We start from the raw sequence: 16,560 nt of genomic DNA on the forward strand, positions 1-16,560 counted from the left end.
TTTTTATTTCAGTGCTCAATCTAGATATTAAAGCACGTGCTCGCCTCCTTGAGGAAGAAGTGAACCACTCTAAAAGAACTTTCCAATTCCTGAAGATGTGAAAGACGAGTTGGTATCTGTTGGCCAATCAGCAACCCTGAGGGCGGATTGGATCACTGGCTACGATCTCCTTCGTTCTGGTCGGTCTCTAAAGGCACTTTGTGGACCAATTTGACAGTAAGCGGACGGAGGTGATGTGAACGTCCAGGCGTGCTTGTAAATCCAGGAAGCAATTAAAGAAGAATCTGGAGATCAATCCTGACAGAACATTCGCCGTGTTTTGTTCAGCTATAGGGAGACATGAGGGGGGGCAACACTTTAGGGAACGACGCCAACAGAAACTAATTAACACAGCTGCGCTTCATTTCTAATTAGTTTCTCCCTCTTTCATGCAGCAGCGAGCGGACCTGGTCCTTTCGACGTGGAGCAACATGCTGACAGAAACCATCGTATGTTTCAACAGTTACCCTGTCGACTCTACACTACCACAGATATTTTAAATAACTTTTTGTATATTTGTGGCTGGATGTCTGCACAGGTTTGATAATTGTTGAACAGTGGGGGGGCATGTGCTGCATGGACTAGTCGACACTCATTCCTCATGGTAGCAGCTAAAGCTGTTGATTATCTGATGGGTGAGCTTTGTACTCAGTACGTCTCCACTAAATTTCCCAAGAAGACCATTTGCACGTTCATATATCAACCATGCATGCACATATTAGTACATACAGCTGCCAGCAATGCAGACCAGATCATAATGTGCTCCATTTCAGCTTGCTGCAGTTGCAGTTATCACTGCGAGGCACAGAGAGATAGAGAGAGAAAAAAAACTAAATCAGCATCGGACAGATGGTGAGATGAATATCAGAGGCCTTCGGTGTCGATGCACAGATAGAAAACTGAGAGTAAACAGCAGCAAGGCGGTTAATAAACACAAGTAGCTTTCACGTCGCCATGCTTTTTGGAAGCAGCGGCTCTAATGGAGGAACTGCCAGTCTCTACTTTCCTCCCTCCACCTCGCTTTCTCTCTCCGCCAGTCCACGTCTTTTACGTGACGAGAGGATTAGCGGGAGACGCCGTCCGCCGAGGATGCGGGGAGAGAGTGGGAGGGACCGAGGAGAGGGGAGGTGAAGCGGGAAGGAGAGGAGGGCGAATAAAAAAAAGGCGGTATCGAACGCTGACCTGTTTTGGGCTGATAAGCAGCTGCCGCTTTGTGCTGAAGCCACTGGCTTTAATTTGGGGGCCGCAACATTTGGAATTAATTATCACACACTACAGCAGCTCTGCGCCTCGCAGTGCACGCCGAATATTACATCCAACCCAACGCAAACTTTATGCAGCTTATGTGCTGGAATTTACTGTTGCAGAAGACTCCCTCTCGCTTTATAATGAATCTGGATGAAATACAGATGCTAATATGTAGCTAGAAATTGTGGGTTCTGTGCTGTGTTCAAGAGTAAAGCGTTCTTTACTACTACATTTAAGCCACGTTTCATAGTCACATTGACTTTGTATTTCATATTAATAAGAAGGACCGATGCTCCCAACACTGTGGCTGGATGCTGAAACTGTGGCATGTCATGCCTAAAATGAAAACAGACGCCATGTCTTGCCAATGTGCTTTTCCTTGACCACTTCTTTTCTGCACTGCTTCATGTGAGCTACGGTCCAGTTGCCACTAGAGACACAACTTGAACACCAAAAGGAGACGATATTAACGAGTTAAAGTCTGGAAGTACCAGGCGTTGTTGTGTTCAGTGCAACTCCATCTTAAAACAATCATTTGCCAACATATCTATCAGAAACCTACCCAGCTGGCAGACTAGCTAACATGTGATAATTATGCTTTCCAGTCTAAAGCTAACAAGCTACAATGAAGGATACGCTAACTTTGTAAGCAATAGTTTAATTTGATCTCTGTATATGTGTGTAAACAACAAAATTATGCTGAAAAGCAATGCAGTCAATATTAGTGTTAGATATTAATGGTGTTACTAGCATTTGTTCCCATAATATCATGACACTATGGTGCTTTTACTCAAAACTGGTTTGCCATCAGAATCAGAATATTATAGTGACCCAAGTCTAAATAGCCATAACATACTGAATATAAGACATGTTGCAATGATGAGCGAGTAACACATTGGATTATTAATAATGCTGGGACACTTGTAAAATTGTTTGTTCAAAATGTGCATCATTGTAGTGGAATGTGTCAGATCAGGGACATAGTCTCCACAAAACAAATCTTCTGCAAATGTTGCATCTTTTTACAAGCTTAAACAGAGCAAGTAGAAGAATTTTATTAAAACACGATAAGCCGTTCACATTTGTTTTCAGCTTTTATAATCGATGAGCCCTTTGCTGCTTCCATCTTCTTATTTAATTCACAGAGGAATTTATCTTCTGCTTTGACTATGAGCAACAACAAGCCGTGGTATTTTCTTAAATGTCAAACCATTAACCAAAGGTGAACCGTCCATCATTTCAGACAAAAAAACAAAACACTATTTTTAATGCAAGAAACTTTTCACTTTGTTTCAATCATCAATAAAATTCATAATGCTTCAGCTTACCAGACAGAACCAGATATTTTTTTTATGAAACATCACAGATTCAATCAACGTGCATGAATCAAGTTACCATATGGAAAATGTATGGAAGTTTTTTTTTATGTGGGAAGAGGATGATTAGCTTCTTAAGAAAAGAAAAAACAAAACAATTAAATAAAGGACACATAAAACAGAATATGGACCTCTATATTATCCATCTGAGATGAAGCTGATTCTCCATAAAATAACTTCCTGATGTGTTAGAATCTTTTTTTTTTTACCATGGAGGAACCAGCTGATCACACGTTTAGTAAAATGTGGTGCGTTCACAGACAGAAACCGAAAAACAGAGGTGTGAGACGTCCACAGTTTAAAGTTGTTCTACACCAAATAACACAATCACTTTTTTCTTACCAATTTTCCAAATTGTCAGTAAGAAACGTTAGACACCGCTGGAGCGTTACCATCACCCACTTGGCTGCTACAGAGACAGAAGATCCAAAGAAAATACCGACCAGAGCTGCAAAATTTGTTGTGTCAACTTTAGACAAAATTGGACCAATTCTGGATCAGTTTGACATTTTAGCTCCTAAATTTGGCAAAAAAATAAAATGTTGTTAAACATGCAGGTTTCTAGAAAAACGTCCCTGTATGAGAACAAAATGTTCTTATTGTTAAACAAATCAGACAGGAACCGTAACTTAATGGCGTCCAAACCTTGCTTGCCACACATTTTCAACCAAATTAGCACCGTTTTTATCTTCAAATGAATGACTTTTACTCCTCGCTCGCCTTTGCCAGTCTTGTAAACACCGCAGTGGCAGCACTGCAGATTTTAGCCTCCCTGTTTCTTTTTACAACAGCCTAGTCAAAAATCAGTGCATGTAATTTGTGTCCATGCTTGTTAACACTATAATGTGCTGCGGGTAGTAAACGGTGCGCGGTACAATTATATATATATAAAAAAAAAGGGGGAACGGTGCAGCCAGTCAGAGCAGCGGCGTAGCGGCTCGTACGTTGGATTGAGGGCAGCTTTAGAGGCGGCGAGGAGAAGCTTGAGTGGCTTAGCGGGGTTGTGTGTATGTAGGCCGTGTTCTGCATGTTATTTCCTTGAAGTCATCAGACCTACGCTCCCCCCATCATGGAAAGGCTCTTATGATAAGTGGCAGCCATGAAATATGCACAGCCTGCCCTAGCTGCCTGACTCGTTTCGCAGAGCGTTGCTTTGCATTCCCGTCCATTCCCTCCATCTTGTCCTCGTACCGCTTTCCTCCCTCGTTTCCAGTCATTCATTAGTGAATCTCCCTCCTCTTTTACAAACGTACTCCCTCCCCCTCCCCCCAAGCCCTCAGGTTGGTCAAAGATCACCCCTTTCTCTCACCCCAATCTCTACCTCTTGGATTATTTTTCTTTAAGTCTATCCATTCTCCATTCTCTTTTACAAACACATCAAGCTTGTTTCCCAGTGGCAACAACAGGGTTTGTGAGTTTGACCGTGTAATGAGTTAAAGCTACAGCAGTGAGGGATGCAGAATAATAATAATAATAATAATAATAATAAAAAAGTCAACACTCACCCAACAGATACACACTGAAGGACAATAAAAATGCACAAAGCAAACTTGAAAAGCACGGATTTTGAATTCTTTATTTATGGAACGTCTGCTATTCTAGGAATACCCCAAAGAGTTTAAAAAAGAAGAAGAACAAAATGGAAATTTGGCACATGGAAAGCATTGTAAAAAGCACACTCCATTATATGAATCTTCACACACAAAACACATAAGTTTAGATCAAAGCTTTGGAGTACTGCTATTATAGAAAACATGGATCGTAATAATATTTGAGTAAATTCTAAATGATAAGAATTGTTTTTTTTTTCATGCACAGTTTGTTTTATCGTTGTCTTTTGAACAAAAAGGATGGGTAGAAAAACCCCCCACCAATCTTTTACAATACTGACCACATGTGTAATTATAAGCATATAAAGATATTTGACATAGTAATATATTGGTGCATAACATATCTTTATATTTGTCGTGTTGAAATTCAGCAGGAAATGAAAAAAATAAAATAAATAAATGAAAAAAGCGAGAGCACAGGCGATGAACACAAATTTAGACTGAATTTGGCGGTAAAATACAGAAGATAAATATTCTGAGATTCGTAATTATATTCAACACATGAAAAGATGTAAATCCAGACTTTTCCCACTGCTCTTGATATTTGTAGCTCTTACTTTAATGGTACCTTAAACATCAAGATTCTTACCTTGCAAAGCATAAAAAAAAAAAAAACACACCGTTTCACTGATTGGACAAACAAGAGTTGAATATCTTTGTAAGACCAAACGACATTTAAAAAGAGAACGCCGTATTACGGGAGATGTTACAATGCCAAAGAGAGGCATGGTGTGTTTCCTGGTTGCTGGAGAGAATCGTGTGTCACGGGTTGCAGTATTTATAAATTGGGTTGATGGACCAACGAGGGACCTGAACGAAGGTGGATCTATTGCAGTCGTACGCAAACCTGCACCAGATTTCACTCAAAACCCGTATCTGATCCGAAGAAGACAAAAGTAAAGTACTATGAATGCAGAAAAGCTCACTTATTCTGTACAGTGAAACATGCTCAATCAGTCTGAGTAAATGTAGACATGCAAACTTTTAAATTATACAGGACTGTGTTCAATTTGTCTCAGAAGTTGGGATTATAATCTGGGAATGACGGAAGACGGAAATTTTAGCCAAACAGAGGAAGTAACATACAATTTATGTTCTTAAAATCCTTGCAATAAATGACTTTGCAACTATGATTTATGTTCTTTTTTTCTCCATTTGTCTCATGTATGCAAACCAACATGATCAATACTTAGCTGCCTCACCTGCTGAGCAGTTTATTGAGGTACTTGGAATTATGTTTTCTGCATATTTTAAGCAATTATTTAAAAGTAAAGTGGAGCAAAGATAATATTCTTCAATTAAACAAATTTTCATGCCATTTGAGAGGAGAAGCTGCAAAAACGCAATCTGACACAGAGAACAGCTTTTGTTTTTAGGGTCAATCAATAGGATGCGATTCCAACCTTAATGAGTAATGCATCATATAAAAACAGTTAAAAATGTGCTGTGTAATTTATTTATTTTTTTTTTAAATTCACAGTTTTATCACCTTTTAACTCAATGTTGTTTACATCTGGAAAATACAAAAATGAATCCAAACTTTCCTTTCCTCACATTTTCGGATTTTGTGGAAACTATACTTTTAGGCAATAAAAAAAAAGAAAAAAGAAAAAGTGAAGATCACTTGGTTGTTAAAAACTGTCCCGCAACAATTTCTGGCAACAGATTGGCTTCTGACTAATTACTTCAAAAGAAGCTGAACTGATATGAGGACGAAGTGGCCGTGCTGACGCTCCGCAGACGGGAAAACGTAAGCGAGGACAGGTGAAGCTGTCCGTGTTAAGAAAAAAAAAAAACTAAAAACTTCTGCATACAAGCATCATACACACTTGACGAAACCCACATGCCCACACACACACACACACACACACACACACACACACGTTGTAAACAGATGTCCAGGTATAGGAATCATGCATTTGTACCGTAAACATAAAAAGGCTCGTTTCCAGGTTAAATACTTAACAACACGTCCGATCCGAGTAGAAGAAAGAGCGTTATCTAGACAATGAACTACTTCAAGCCTTCCAGTAACATTTAAGTTCCCAACTGCCTTTCGCCGTACGGATCCGACGGATGGAAAGCAATAACATGCACTAAGAATCAGATATCTGTGGTGCAAGTGTGACTCTGTACACGTGGCGGCTTGTCTGGGTAAAACAAGGTTCTGTAAAATGACTTACAGCAGAACGGGTAGGAACAAAAGTCTAGAGAAACTCCTAATACAGAAACCATGCAAGTATGTGAAGCATTCCAGTTTTAGATAAGGATAAACATACAGACACTCATACAGGTATATACTCATTATAATGCACATATCTAACTAAAATGTTCATGTTTCGACCCCCCAAGGAATAAAGTAAAAATCTCAAAAGGTCAGAGCTTGTTCACACAGAAAATCTGCATTTGTTTTCAATACTTGGCCTTTATTAGCCAAAAGTTTACTGGTGTGTGTGTATATATATATATATATATATATATATATATATATATATATATATATATATATATATATATATATATATATATATATATAAATGGTAGTAAGAAGTAATTTTTAATCCCTATTTGATTGTCAGTTAAATTATTTGTATGTGGTATAATCGTTTTAAACTGTTTAAATTGACATTTCACGAGCAATTTAACCGTAGAAATTATTTTTCCGTCCTTGTTTTGGTTATGCGCTGATAATTATTAAAACACAAATTTTTGTTCACATTGCAATAAACACAAGCTAACAATGATTCTGAAAAACTTGGGGTGAATCAGATTTCCATGCTTCATCTATAAAAGTTTTCACTGTGTCATGCATATCCTTATAATACATTGGTTAATACACTGATGGCATACTTTTTTTTTTTGTTTGTTTGCTGTAGCAAAAACCGGACAGCAAAAGCATAAAGAATATACCTGCAGTATCTTGCAAAGTCCCAGTAACGACTAAGAAGGTAAAGGTATCTTATTGGGAACCAACCAAAACTATAGAGCGTACGTTCAGAGCTCGAAAAAGTGAAAAGTTAATATTGTTTTTAAATGAAATCAATAGTCATACTTTCAGCTTTGAGATGTCTGAGATTTGAGATCCTGAGCTTTGAGATTTCTGCTAATTTTTCCACCAGAAAAGTTCTTTCAGAGCATCTGTGTATCAACTTTCAACTTTTAAATTTCGATCCCTCAAACCAAAAATACTTTCTTCCACATGTTGGCTTTCGCTCCTATGACTTGTGGGAAACTTTAAAGGTGACTTCTGCGTGTTTTGTTTTTTTTCATTTTCCAAACGGGTTTCTTCTTACCCAAAGCTGACCTGTCAATCGGACTCTTTCACATGAGCTGTGAATCCCTCCAGCTCCTCCAGAGTTACCATTGGTTTGCTCTCTTTGCCTGGCCCACTTCGCTGGACAGCCGTGTCTCGGCAGATTTTATTTACAGATATAATAGGATTTAATGCAAATGCATGTCACAGATTTCAGATTTCTATTAAGAAAAATGTTATTTAATGATCATTTCCCTCGTATATCATATATTTATCGTCTAGAAATCCAAATATAATACATCTAAAATTCGTTTAACATGAAAAAGGTTTACCAACTCTTTTGCAAGACATTGTAGTTATTGTAACTATGCTTTTTGTACTTCCAGAGCGCTACAGTTCATGCAGTTATGTTTTGAACCTCAGATTGGGGTCAACATAAGATGTGGAAGTCTGAACAACAAATCTGTGCTCGAAGCATCACCGTGTCCATTGATAGCATGTGTATCTGTGTGTGTGTGTGTGTGTGTGTGTGTGTGTGTGTGTGCCGTGGAGTTTTCTGCGTGCGAGTCCGTGTTCCGGTGCGTGGAGCTGAAATCAAGCCTGCTCAGCAGTGGCGGCGGTAGCAGCGCTCGCTGGGAACTCCGGGTTGATAAAGGAGAATCCCTGGAACTCGTCCTGGTCCAAGTTCTGAATCACCTCCTCGTCAGGGGGGGTCAGCACCGGCGGGTGGCGCGTGAAAAAGCGGTCAAAGTTCTCGGCCTCCCGTCCGCACTGTCAAGGAGGGCGGGAGAGGGGATGGATTGGGAAGAGGAAGAGCGGGGATGGACAGGAATGGATGGAGCGGGTGAGGGTAGAAGGAGAGGAAAAACAAAAAGAAAAGGGGATGGAACCAAGGTGTGAGATGAACATCACTTGGAAATGGTTTCAAATATCAGAACAAGCAAAGTAACTGCGGCGCGCTCGATTTTGTTTCCCTCCCCCGAGTGGGAGACAACAACTGAAGCGCACCTCACTTTTGCTTTCCTTTTTCAAATATTTGAAGCGTATTCTCAAATTTCGAACAGAAAAAAACCGTCTCAAACATCCTGGAGCAGTGCACTACAATAAACCAGAAACCATGAGCGTGTGATGCAAAGTTAAAAAAATTTGGTGTCCAAAACACTACACAGTCTTGTTTTATTACTGCTGGAGCTAGAATTGGTTTTCTATTTACACATGAACAGCCTCAGAGCTACGAGATAATTATTTGAATAATTGTGTGTTAATTGCAGGTTAATTAGATGTTGCAGCTGTTGAGACCTGCTGAGATAAACTAAATCAGCTCAGATGCAAACGACCACTTTATCCAACTTAAATTCCTGCATTTTTTTTTGTTTGTTTTTTTGGTTTCATAAATAATAATTTGTAACTGAATAGATTAACATTCGTGATTTCCTTTCAGCGAGAATTTCAGATTTTACAATTCTCTCCCTTCTTGGTGAAGCAGTTTTGGGAGAAAAAGTTACGACCAGCGCGCACATAAAAAGGGAAGCTTACCCCTGAGAAGGGCTTCCCTTCTCAGGGGGAAGCCCTTTAGTCGCTAGCTCTAAAACCTAGTTTTCCCCATGAAAGTGCTTCACAGGGACTTGTTTCCTCCCATCTCCATCGTTACGCAAAGCTTTAATTAACACACCAATGATCCTGTATTCTCTGACAACGTCGCCCACAGGACAACTGGGAAGTTATTAAATCCAACTCCGGATGAAATTTAACTGACTGCTGTGAGATTTGGGACAATTTACAAACTGAGAATCAAAATTGGAATGGGAGTTTAGAAGCATCTGGATGAATTAACGGTGCCAAAATCGCTAAAAATCACCATCACACGCTGCTGTCTGAAACAGATTCGCTCTCACCTAAACGCCCTACACTGTTGTGGACATAACAGAGTTTTAAAACTAGCATTTTAAGCTACAAACAGCATGTTAGTCAAGCAGCGGACTGCAGGCCTGCTACTTGAGCAAGTAGCCAGACTAGCTAACGAGCTAAACGTACAACATTTTTGTTAAACTAGCTTGTTATGATCTGTAGTTTCTCTGTAAGAAGAGCAGCAAAAATAATTAAACTGAAAAGTAATTTAGCAAGTGTTTACTCCATCTAATATTTAAAAAGATTATTCTTTTTACTAGTTTATTTGACAGGGATGAGTATCATAAGCTGTAGCACTTGCTAATTTGTAATGTTAGCAAATCTCGTAGTGTAATTACAAAAAAAAATCATCATTCTAGCAGCTGTATGAATAACCATTGCTGCTCTTTGAATACAGTAGGTCATGGTATTTATAATCTGTCTGAACAATATGATAGAAACCTTTTAAATCCTTGATATACTTTGGTACCGTTAACTAATCCACACCTGATTGAGACTTTGTAATAGCGAACAAGCTGAGGCATGCAGCAGAGTTACTTTAGATTAAAATGCTTCGATAAGAGAAAAATCTATCAGGCTAGTTAGTGTTTTTTAAGCAAGCGGGTCTCTAATCCACACTACATATGGTCAGATGTTTCTGGAAAAAAATTTGACACGGTTTCAAGCGACTTTTTTTTTTTCTAGTGCACTCCATGGCAGGTTTAAATTTGAGACAGAACCTCAGAGCATGCAAATAAAACAGAAAAATACCCAGACAACTTTGAAACACTGAGAGGACAAATAAAATGTGCAGATGAGATGAAGCTGATGGGTTTATGCGTGGCAGATGTGAACAGACAGAGAGGCGATGGAGGAGAAATGACCTGACAATCGATTGCTGAGAGGACAGATGAATGAAGACGGTCGCACAGCGATGCCTTCAAATGAAACTTCAGAGTGACGGCGTGAACATGTTTATGTGCTGGGTAAATGCATGAACCAGCCGTTCAGCCGGTCTGTTTTCTCGGTGTGCGAGTCCTTCACACGTTCACAAGTTAATGTGCCTTCGCATCAAGCAGATTCTCCAAAGGCATCAACAGCATTTTAAAAACCAAAAACAGTTTTTGATCAGCATCAAATATCCCTAATAAACAACATGATAGGGCAGGTTATTTTGTGTTTTTTTTTTTAAGCAAAAGAAAGTAATTCACTTTATCAAAAATAACACAAATCAAAAACAAACTCCCCTCACTGAAATAGGCCGCCGTAAAAGGATCAAAGAAGCTCTGCCGAAAGTGTCCAGAAAAGACTAACGCCGTTTGTTCTTATTAATAGAAAAGATAAAAAGAGAGGAGGAGTGTGAGACGAGGCAAAGGCCTGGGAGACGATAGGTGTCTGAAAGACGAGATCCAACAGAAAGAGGAGACAGATACAGACAGAAAAGAGATCAGACAGCTTCTGTCTGCACTCGCACAACAGGAATTTACTGTAGATCCGCCTGTGTTACAACAGCCAGGTCCTCGGGATGACCTCTACTTTTAAAAAAAACCAACCCCACATGCACACGCATGCATGCTTACACGCAGCCGCATTAGTGATCAAGCACATAGTCCACCGAAAAAATAAAACATAAAAAAAACCCTGCAGGCAGAGAAAGATGCATAAAAAGCTCAACTCAGAGAAATTAAAAAAAGAAACTCTTAAGCAGCAGAAGGGCCCAAGGCTGTGAGAGCGTCCGTATGTATTGTGTGTGTGTGTGTGTGTGTTTGTGAGCATTAGGTGACATCATTCTGACTACAGTTATGATCAAACCCATCTTGTCAGAGAAAAAGGAAAAAAAAGAATAAGAAGAAACACACAGACTTATTTTCAAGACTTTTCTTTTTCTTTTTGCAGAAACTTTAAGGACGTGCACCTACTCCCTGGAGGCTTATTCCAAAGCGAAAAACAAAAACCCCCTCTGAGCTCATGCAGAGCACATCTGCACCGCAAACTGCAAAGCACCGATCCTGTGCATGCACGGTACAGCCCCGGAGGTGTTATCATCACCACCGTCGTTATACCCATCCCAGCCACACATCCTTCAGCAGGCCCCATTATTTTCAGACTTACCTGTGCACAACTTGCCACATAGGAGAGATAGAGTGTAAAGCTACAGGCAGCAACAGATAAAGACGCGATGTGAAAGTAAAGGAAGACAAGAGGAGAGATCCGGCAGGAGGAGCGTTTTGCTCTCTGCTTAAGCTGATGAGTGTCTTTTGCACGTCTTGTGTTTGATCTGCGCGACAGACTTACAGCTCTGGGTTTGAACGGCGGCTGCACTTCCTTGTTCTCCAGCTTCTCCCAGTCCATGTAGCGGAAGAAGCTGTGCTCTCGGATGTCCCGCTCGCCCTCCGGACCGCAGCCCAGTCGTTTGGCCGGATGCTTCGTCATCAGCTGCACAGAAACGGACAAGAGAGAGTGAAGCATGGTTTGGTTTGATGCGTGCATCACGCCACCTTTTCTCCGCCGGCGCTCCGGCCTGGTGGATCGGTGACCTTTTCCCTCTCCGTCTCATTGTTCCTTCGCCATCTCCTTCCACCGAAGCAATTATTTATGAACTGTAATTCATCTGCAGTTGTTCGTGTTGTACAAAGAACACGTCTGTCAACGGGGGCGCTGCTTAACTTTCGCTGTCCCATTTGTGCTGGAGCTGCTGCGCGAACATTGTTAGCGTCACCTATGTCCGATGTTAATGTCACAGCGAATGAAGACGTACGACACGATCCACGGCAGAGTCATCCCAGGCCGTTGTGAAACATGCAACAAAAGAAGTCAGCGCTTTCAACTTGTAAGTTGCTCTCTCAACTGTTTATCTCACACGTTTTAAAGAGGACAATTAAAATAGAGGAGATAATAATTGAAGTAACTTATTAAATCTACAGTCAAAGTGGTAGTAAAACAGATATGTAGCACTAAAGTCTGTAAAACTTTTTCAACTTTTCACAAACTGCACTGCAAAAATTGAGAGACATCGACACAGAGATTTAAAGGGATGTCAATCTACAGGTTTGTTTTTATTTTTAAAATTAAAAAAGAAATCTAAAACCTGACATGTCTGACGGTTTATTTTAATTAAAATGTTGCAGGTCAGGTAACATTTTTGTCCTTTCACGATCTTTGAAATTAAACTGGTAGTCCTGCAGTTAAAGGTGTTTCACATGTCGATTTATGCAGCGCCACCTTATAATCCACAGTACGCATGATTTTCAACAAATATAATTGTCCATACTGACCTTAAATATTCTAAATGTTTCATTTATAAGTTCTCAAAGGAAAAAAAAAAATCCGGCAAAGTTAGGATCAACAGAACTGGCCACTGTTTCTGGCCGACATAATGTCTGTCTCTGCATTCGCTTTCTGTGCGCAGTCGGCTCTACTTTTTCTCTAATGGAAATTACTTGTAGCGTTTAAAAGGCCAGGCCTCATCCAGTCAAATGCACAGACACAAAATGACTTAACCCAGGCAGCGCCGGCAGGGAGCAGAGGGATCCGGGCGGGGGTGGACACGGGCGAGCTTTCACGCTCCACCGAAGACTCACTGTCGTAGCGCTACAACACTGTAATCATAACTAATACATAACATACAGCCTGTGTGTCACTGACAGGCTGTGAGTGTGTGTGTGTATCTAAGAGGCCACTGTTTCCATTAATTTGCTGATGAATGACTTTGCCTTTAAATTTAGGAAGAGGGAGTATGACTAGTATCGGGCCAGAATAAGTGCAGTTCAGCGTAGTTTGACTTAAAAAAAAAAAAGAAAAAAAAAAAGGCTAAAATAAAAACATATGACTTCTTTTGAATCAATGACGCCTATTTCATGCGAGATAAGGTTTAATATTTGAATATCTTTTCTGGATTTTTGTTAAGCTTTCTTAGATCCAGAACATGAGCGAAGCTGCTGGAGAGAGACAACATGATCGGAATAAGAAAGACCAAACATACGTTACCATCCATCCGTCAGCCGATACGGTGTACTGTGTGTGTGTGTGTGTGTGTGTGTGTGTGTGTGTGGCTGTGGTCAGTGAAGCTTAGAGGCAGCAGATGAGACAGAGGTTTAATAGAGAGGGCCGACTCCATTTGTTGTAGTAATCAGCCTACCCCTCCCCACCCCCACACACACACACACGCCGACACACACCAGTCTAACGCAGCTGGGAGTTGTCAGAGCAGAGGAATCGTTTTGGTAAAGGCTGAGCAAACCACACACACTTAAGTTATCTGATCACAGTAGTCGATGCATGCAGCAATTATGAAGGAGATTTTAATGTTTTCTGTTCTGTTTTTCCCCCTTACTCCCTTTTCTTTCTAAATTAACTGAAGACCCCCCTTTTACTCTGTGTGCATTTGATAGAGCAGGCTTGCTTGTATGTGTGTGTGTGTGTGTGTGTGTGTGTGTGAATACTCACTCCTTTACATATGGCGACAGCTTCCTTAGACATCGATTTGGGATAGGAGACGTGATGCTCCATTATGGATTGAAACAACTCGTCCTCATCCTCACCATCGAATGGAGGCTGCAGAAGAGAGGGAAGAGTTGAGGAGGAAAAGGAGAAATGTAACACAGGACAGACAGAAGGTTTGCTAAACACAATAATTATTATTTTTTTTATTAATTTTTGAATGTTTTTAAAAAAAAATTCTCAAAAACTGAACAAATTCAATCAGTTTAAAAGGTTTTTTAGTGTAATGCCATGCATCCCTTTATCTGACTTTCATACGTATAAATACACACATGATGCTAGTAATAATGGAGGGTTAAAGACCTTCAATTATGAAATATTTGAATACCTTACAAACTAATTCATAAAATCAATTTTTCAGGCAGGTATCAGCAGCCTTGGTAGAGCAAATAAATAATGCTGACAATGTAATATTTTTTTTCTTTTCAATAAAAACAAAACATTCTAGTTTTCATAAAGCTGCAGACCAACCTGTCCAGCCAACATTTCGTAAAGCAATACTCCAAAAGCCCACCAGTCCACAGATTTCCCATAAGGCTGATAGGCAATAATCTGAAATTAAACAAGAACAGCTGTAATAATCAACAACACGGAGCAAATAGCCAGGTTTTAAAACAAACATGTTCTCCAACTTTGACCAAATTGTTTGAATTTGAGTTTTCCTGATGAACGAATCTTGTGAGCGCCGCGCACGCATGCACACACACACACACACACACGGACGTAGTACCTCAGGAGCGATGTAGTCTGGTGTTCCACAGAAGGTCTTGGTTGTGACTCCGTCAAGCATATTTTCTTTACACATACCGAAGTCTGCAATCTTAATGTGGCCTTCGCAGTCCAGCATTACATTATCCAGCTTCAGATCCCTACATCGGTAGAGAAATTGAATTTCGTTACCGTCTGCGGTTTTCTGTTAGCTACAGCTGGTCTGATTGAGTAAATATGTGATTTGTACTTTTCAGAACTATGTCAGGAACGGCATATAGGTTTAGAGTAGTTCAACTCTCAAAAGCTGCTTTTTAAGTAGATGCTAAATGAAAAAAATAAAGACTAAGATAATGTGATGTGTGTACTGTTGAACATTACTTGCAAACTCACCATTCTCAACTTCTATCTGTTGTTTTAAACTTTTCTAACCCTTCCCACAATCCAGCTGAACAATGTACACATACTGGCAAATTTAAAAGGAAATGTGACTTTTTTTTTAAACACACTCCACTTTGCTAAAGCATACAACTACTGACAGATAAAGTGAATTATTGAGATCATCTTGTTTTTCTGAGAGGTTTTAAATGAAGCAGGTGGATAAAATACATTTACTCCTTCTGCTTTCCAACAACCAGGTAGGCTGATATTTATGGGAGTTGCTACCTTTATTTTTAGCATAATTTTGCTCCATTTGCTACCTTTGCACTTTATTCGTTTGGTTCATTGTGGATGTTACCTGTAGATGATGCCCTTTTGGTGCAGGTAAAATAAGCCAATGGCTATCTCAGCAGCGTAGAACCTGCAAAAGAAACGCAGGAAGAGACAAACGGCAGCACCAATTACAGCGAGGTTGAGAGACGGCGGGTAAACAGGGGAGTTAATTTGCGTGCGTCTACTCTACATAAAGGTCAGAGCTGTCTCGTGAAGGCCAAAGAACAGCTGATAAGATCAACAGGAAGGGCCTTTAACAGGACTGACCACGCAGGCAGCCATGTTTGGACGGCGTGGTTTATTCAAGAAATATACGAGAAGACAATGTGAAGGTGGGCAGGCAGGTTAGAACCAGGAGAGGCAACTTGATGTCTGTTTATTTGGATTTGAAATGAGGACGAAAAAGCAAGAATAGTTTGGAGGATTCTTATTAATTTTCTGCTACTTTAATGACACAAATAAACAATGTTTCTACTGAGCAGCACAGTGTTGGTGGCGTTATGTTTTGTGAAGCTTCACAGGTTAAATCTTTCTTTCGCTGTGACAATGATGAGATGTTTCAAGGACTAATCAGAGGTGACAACGCATTAGACGTAATAAAAGACCAAAAGATTACAAAGACAAGCCTCAGTTCGTTCGCGCTGGTGTTCAGGGGACGGCGCTCATCGCAGACTTGTGGGATATTTGCGCACGTGTTGAGTAGCTTTGTTCTTTTGTGAGCATGCTATTCCACTCACGGACACTCCCCGGAGCAGAAAGCGTACTCAGAAGAAGACATGCGTCTTGTACCGCACACCTAGTTCTCGCAGATGCAGACTATGAATCTAATTAACCCCAAGCTGGTTGCTTCTTTACCGAGAGAAAAACAGCATCACTGAGCTGTGGAACGTCTACAGTATCTGCTGAGGACTGAGATTTCTACACTGGTGGCAGAAATGAGGTGTGTGTTCTGGGTACTCACACAGCATGGGGCTCTTTGAACTTGCCAGCCTGCTGTATCTGATACATGAGGTCTCCGCCGTTTATGTACTCCATGACGAAATACAAGCGGTCCTACGGAGAGAAACAGAAGGGCGGGTGAAGAGCGAAGGGTCAGTAAGGGAAACGGGAAGGAGTTATTCTTCATCCGAATTCTCAAAAAAAAAAGGTGACGTGAAATAATTATGATATAAAAGTGTGTACAAATAATTAAGATTTTATAAAAAGAACACCAAAATACAGTTTA

General features: G+C 40.2%; 1 protein-coding gene across 2 annotated transcripts in view; it reads right to left on the reverse strand.

Moving 5' to 3' along the window:
- prkcbb (protein kinase C, beta b) overlaps nt 1-16,560 on the reverse strand; it is a 93,237-nt gene that overhangs the window by 12,944 nt on the left and 63,733 nt on the right. The window contains exons 11-17 of one of the 2 annotated variants that reach the window (XM_007565755.2): nt 16,297-16,388; nt 15,361-15,423; nt 14,644-14,782; nt 14,385-14,465; nt 13,860-13,967; nt 11,709-11,849; nt 7,131-8,297 (exon numbers count right to left, since the gene is read on the reverse strand). In XM_007565755.2, the coding sequence (XP_007565817.1) occupies nt 8,121-8,297; nt 11,709-11,849; nt 13,860-13,967; nt 14,385-14,465; nt 14,644-14,782; nt 15,361-15,423; nt 16,297-16,388 (801 nt within the window). In that variant the 3' untranslated portion in view covers nt 7,131-8,120. Of the gene's footprint in view, nt 1-7,130; nt 8,298-11,708; nt 11,850-13,859; nt 13,968-14,384; nt 14,466-14,643; nt 14,783-15,360; nt 15,424-16,296; nt 16,389-16,560 lie in introns of those variants that run through there. The other variant, XM_007565756.2, reaches the window with a different exon arrangement.

This window comes from Poecilia formosa, unplaced genomic scaffold, assembly GCF_000485575.1.
Source record: "Poecilia formosa unplaced genomic scaffold, Poecilia_formosa-5.1.2 Scaffold182, whole genome shotgun sequence".
Classification (NCBI taxonomy): Eukaryota; Metazoa; Chordata; class Actinopteri; order Cyprinodontiformes; family Poeciliidae; genus Poecilia; species Poecilia formosa.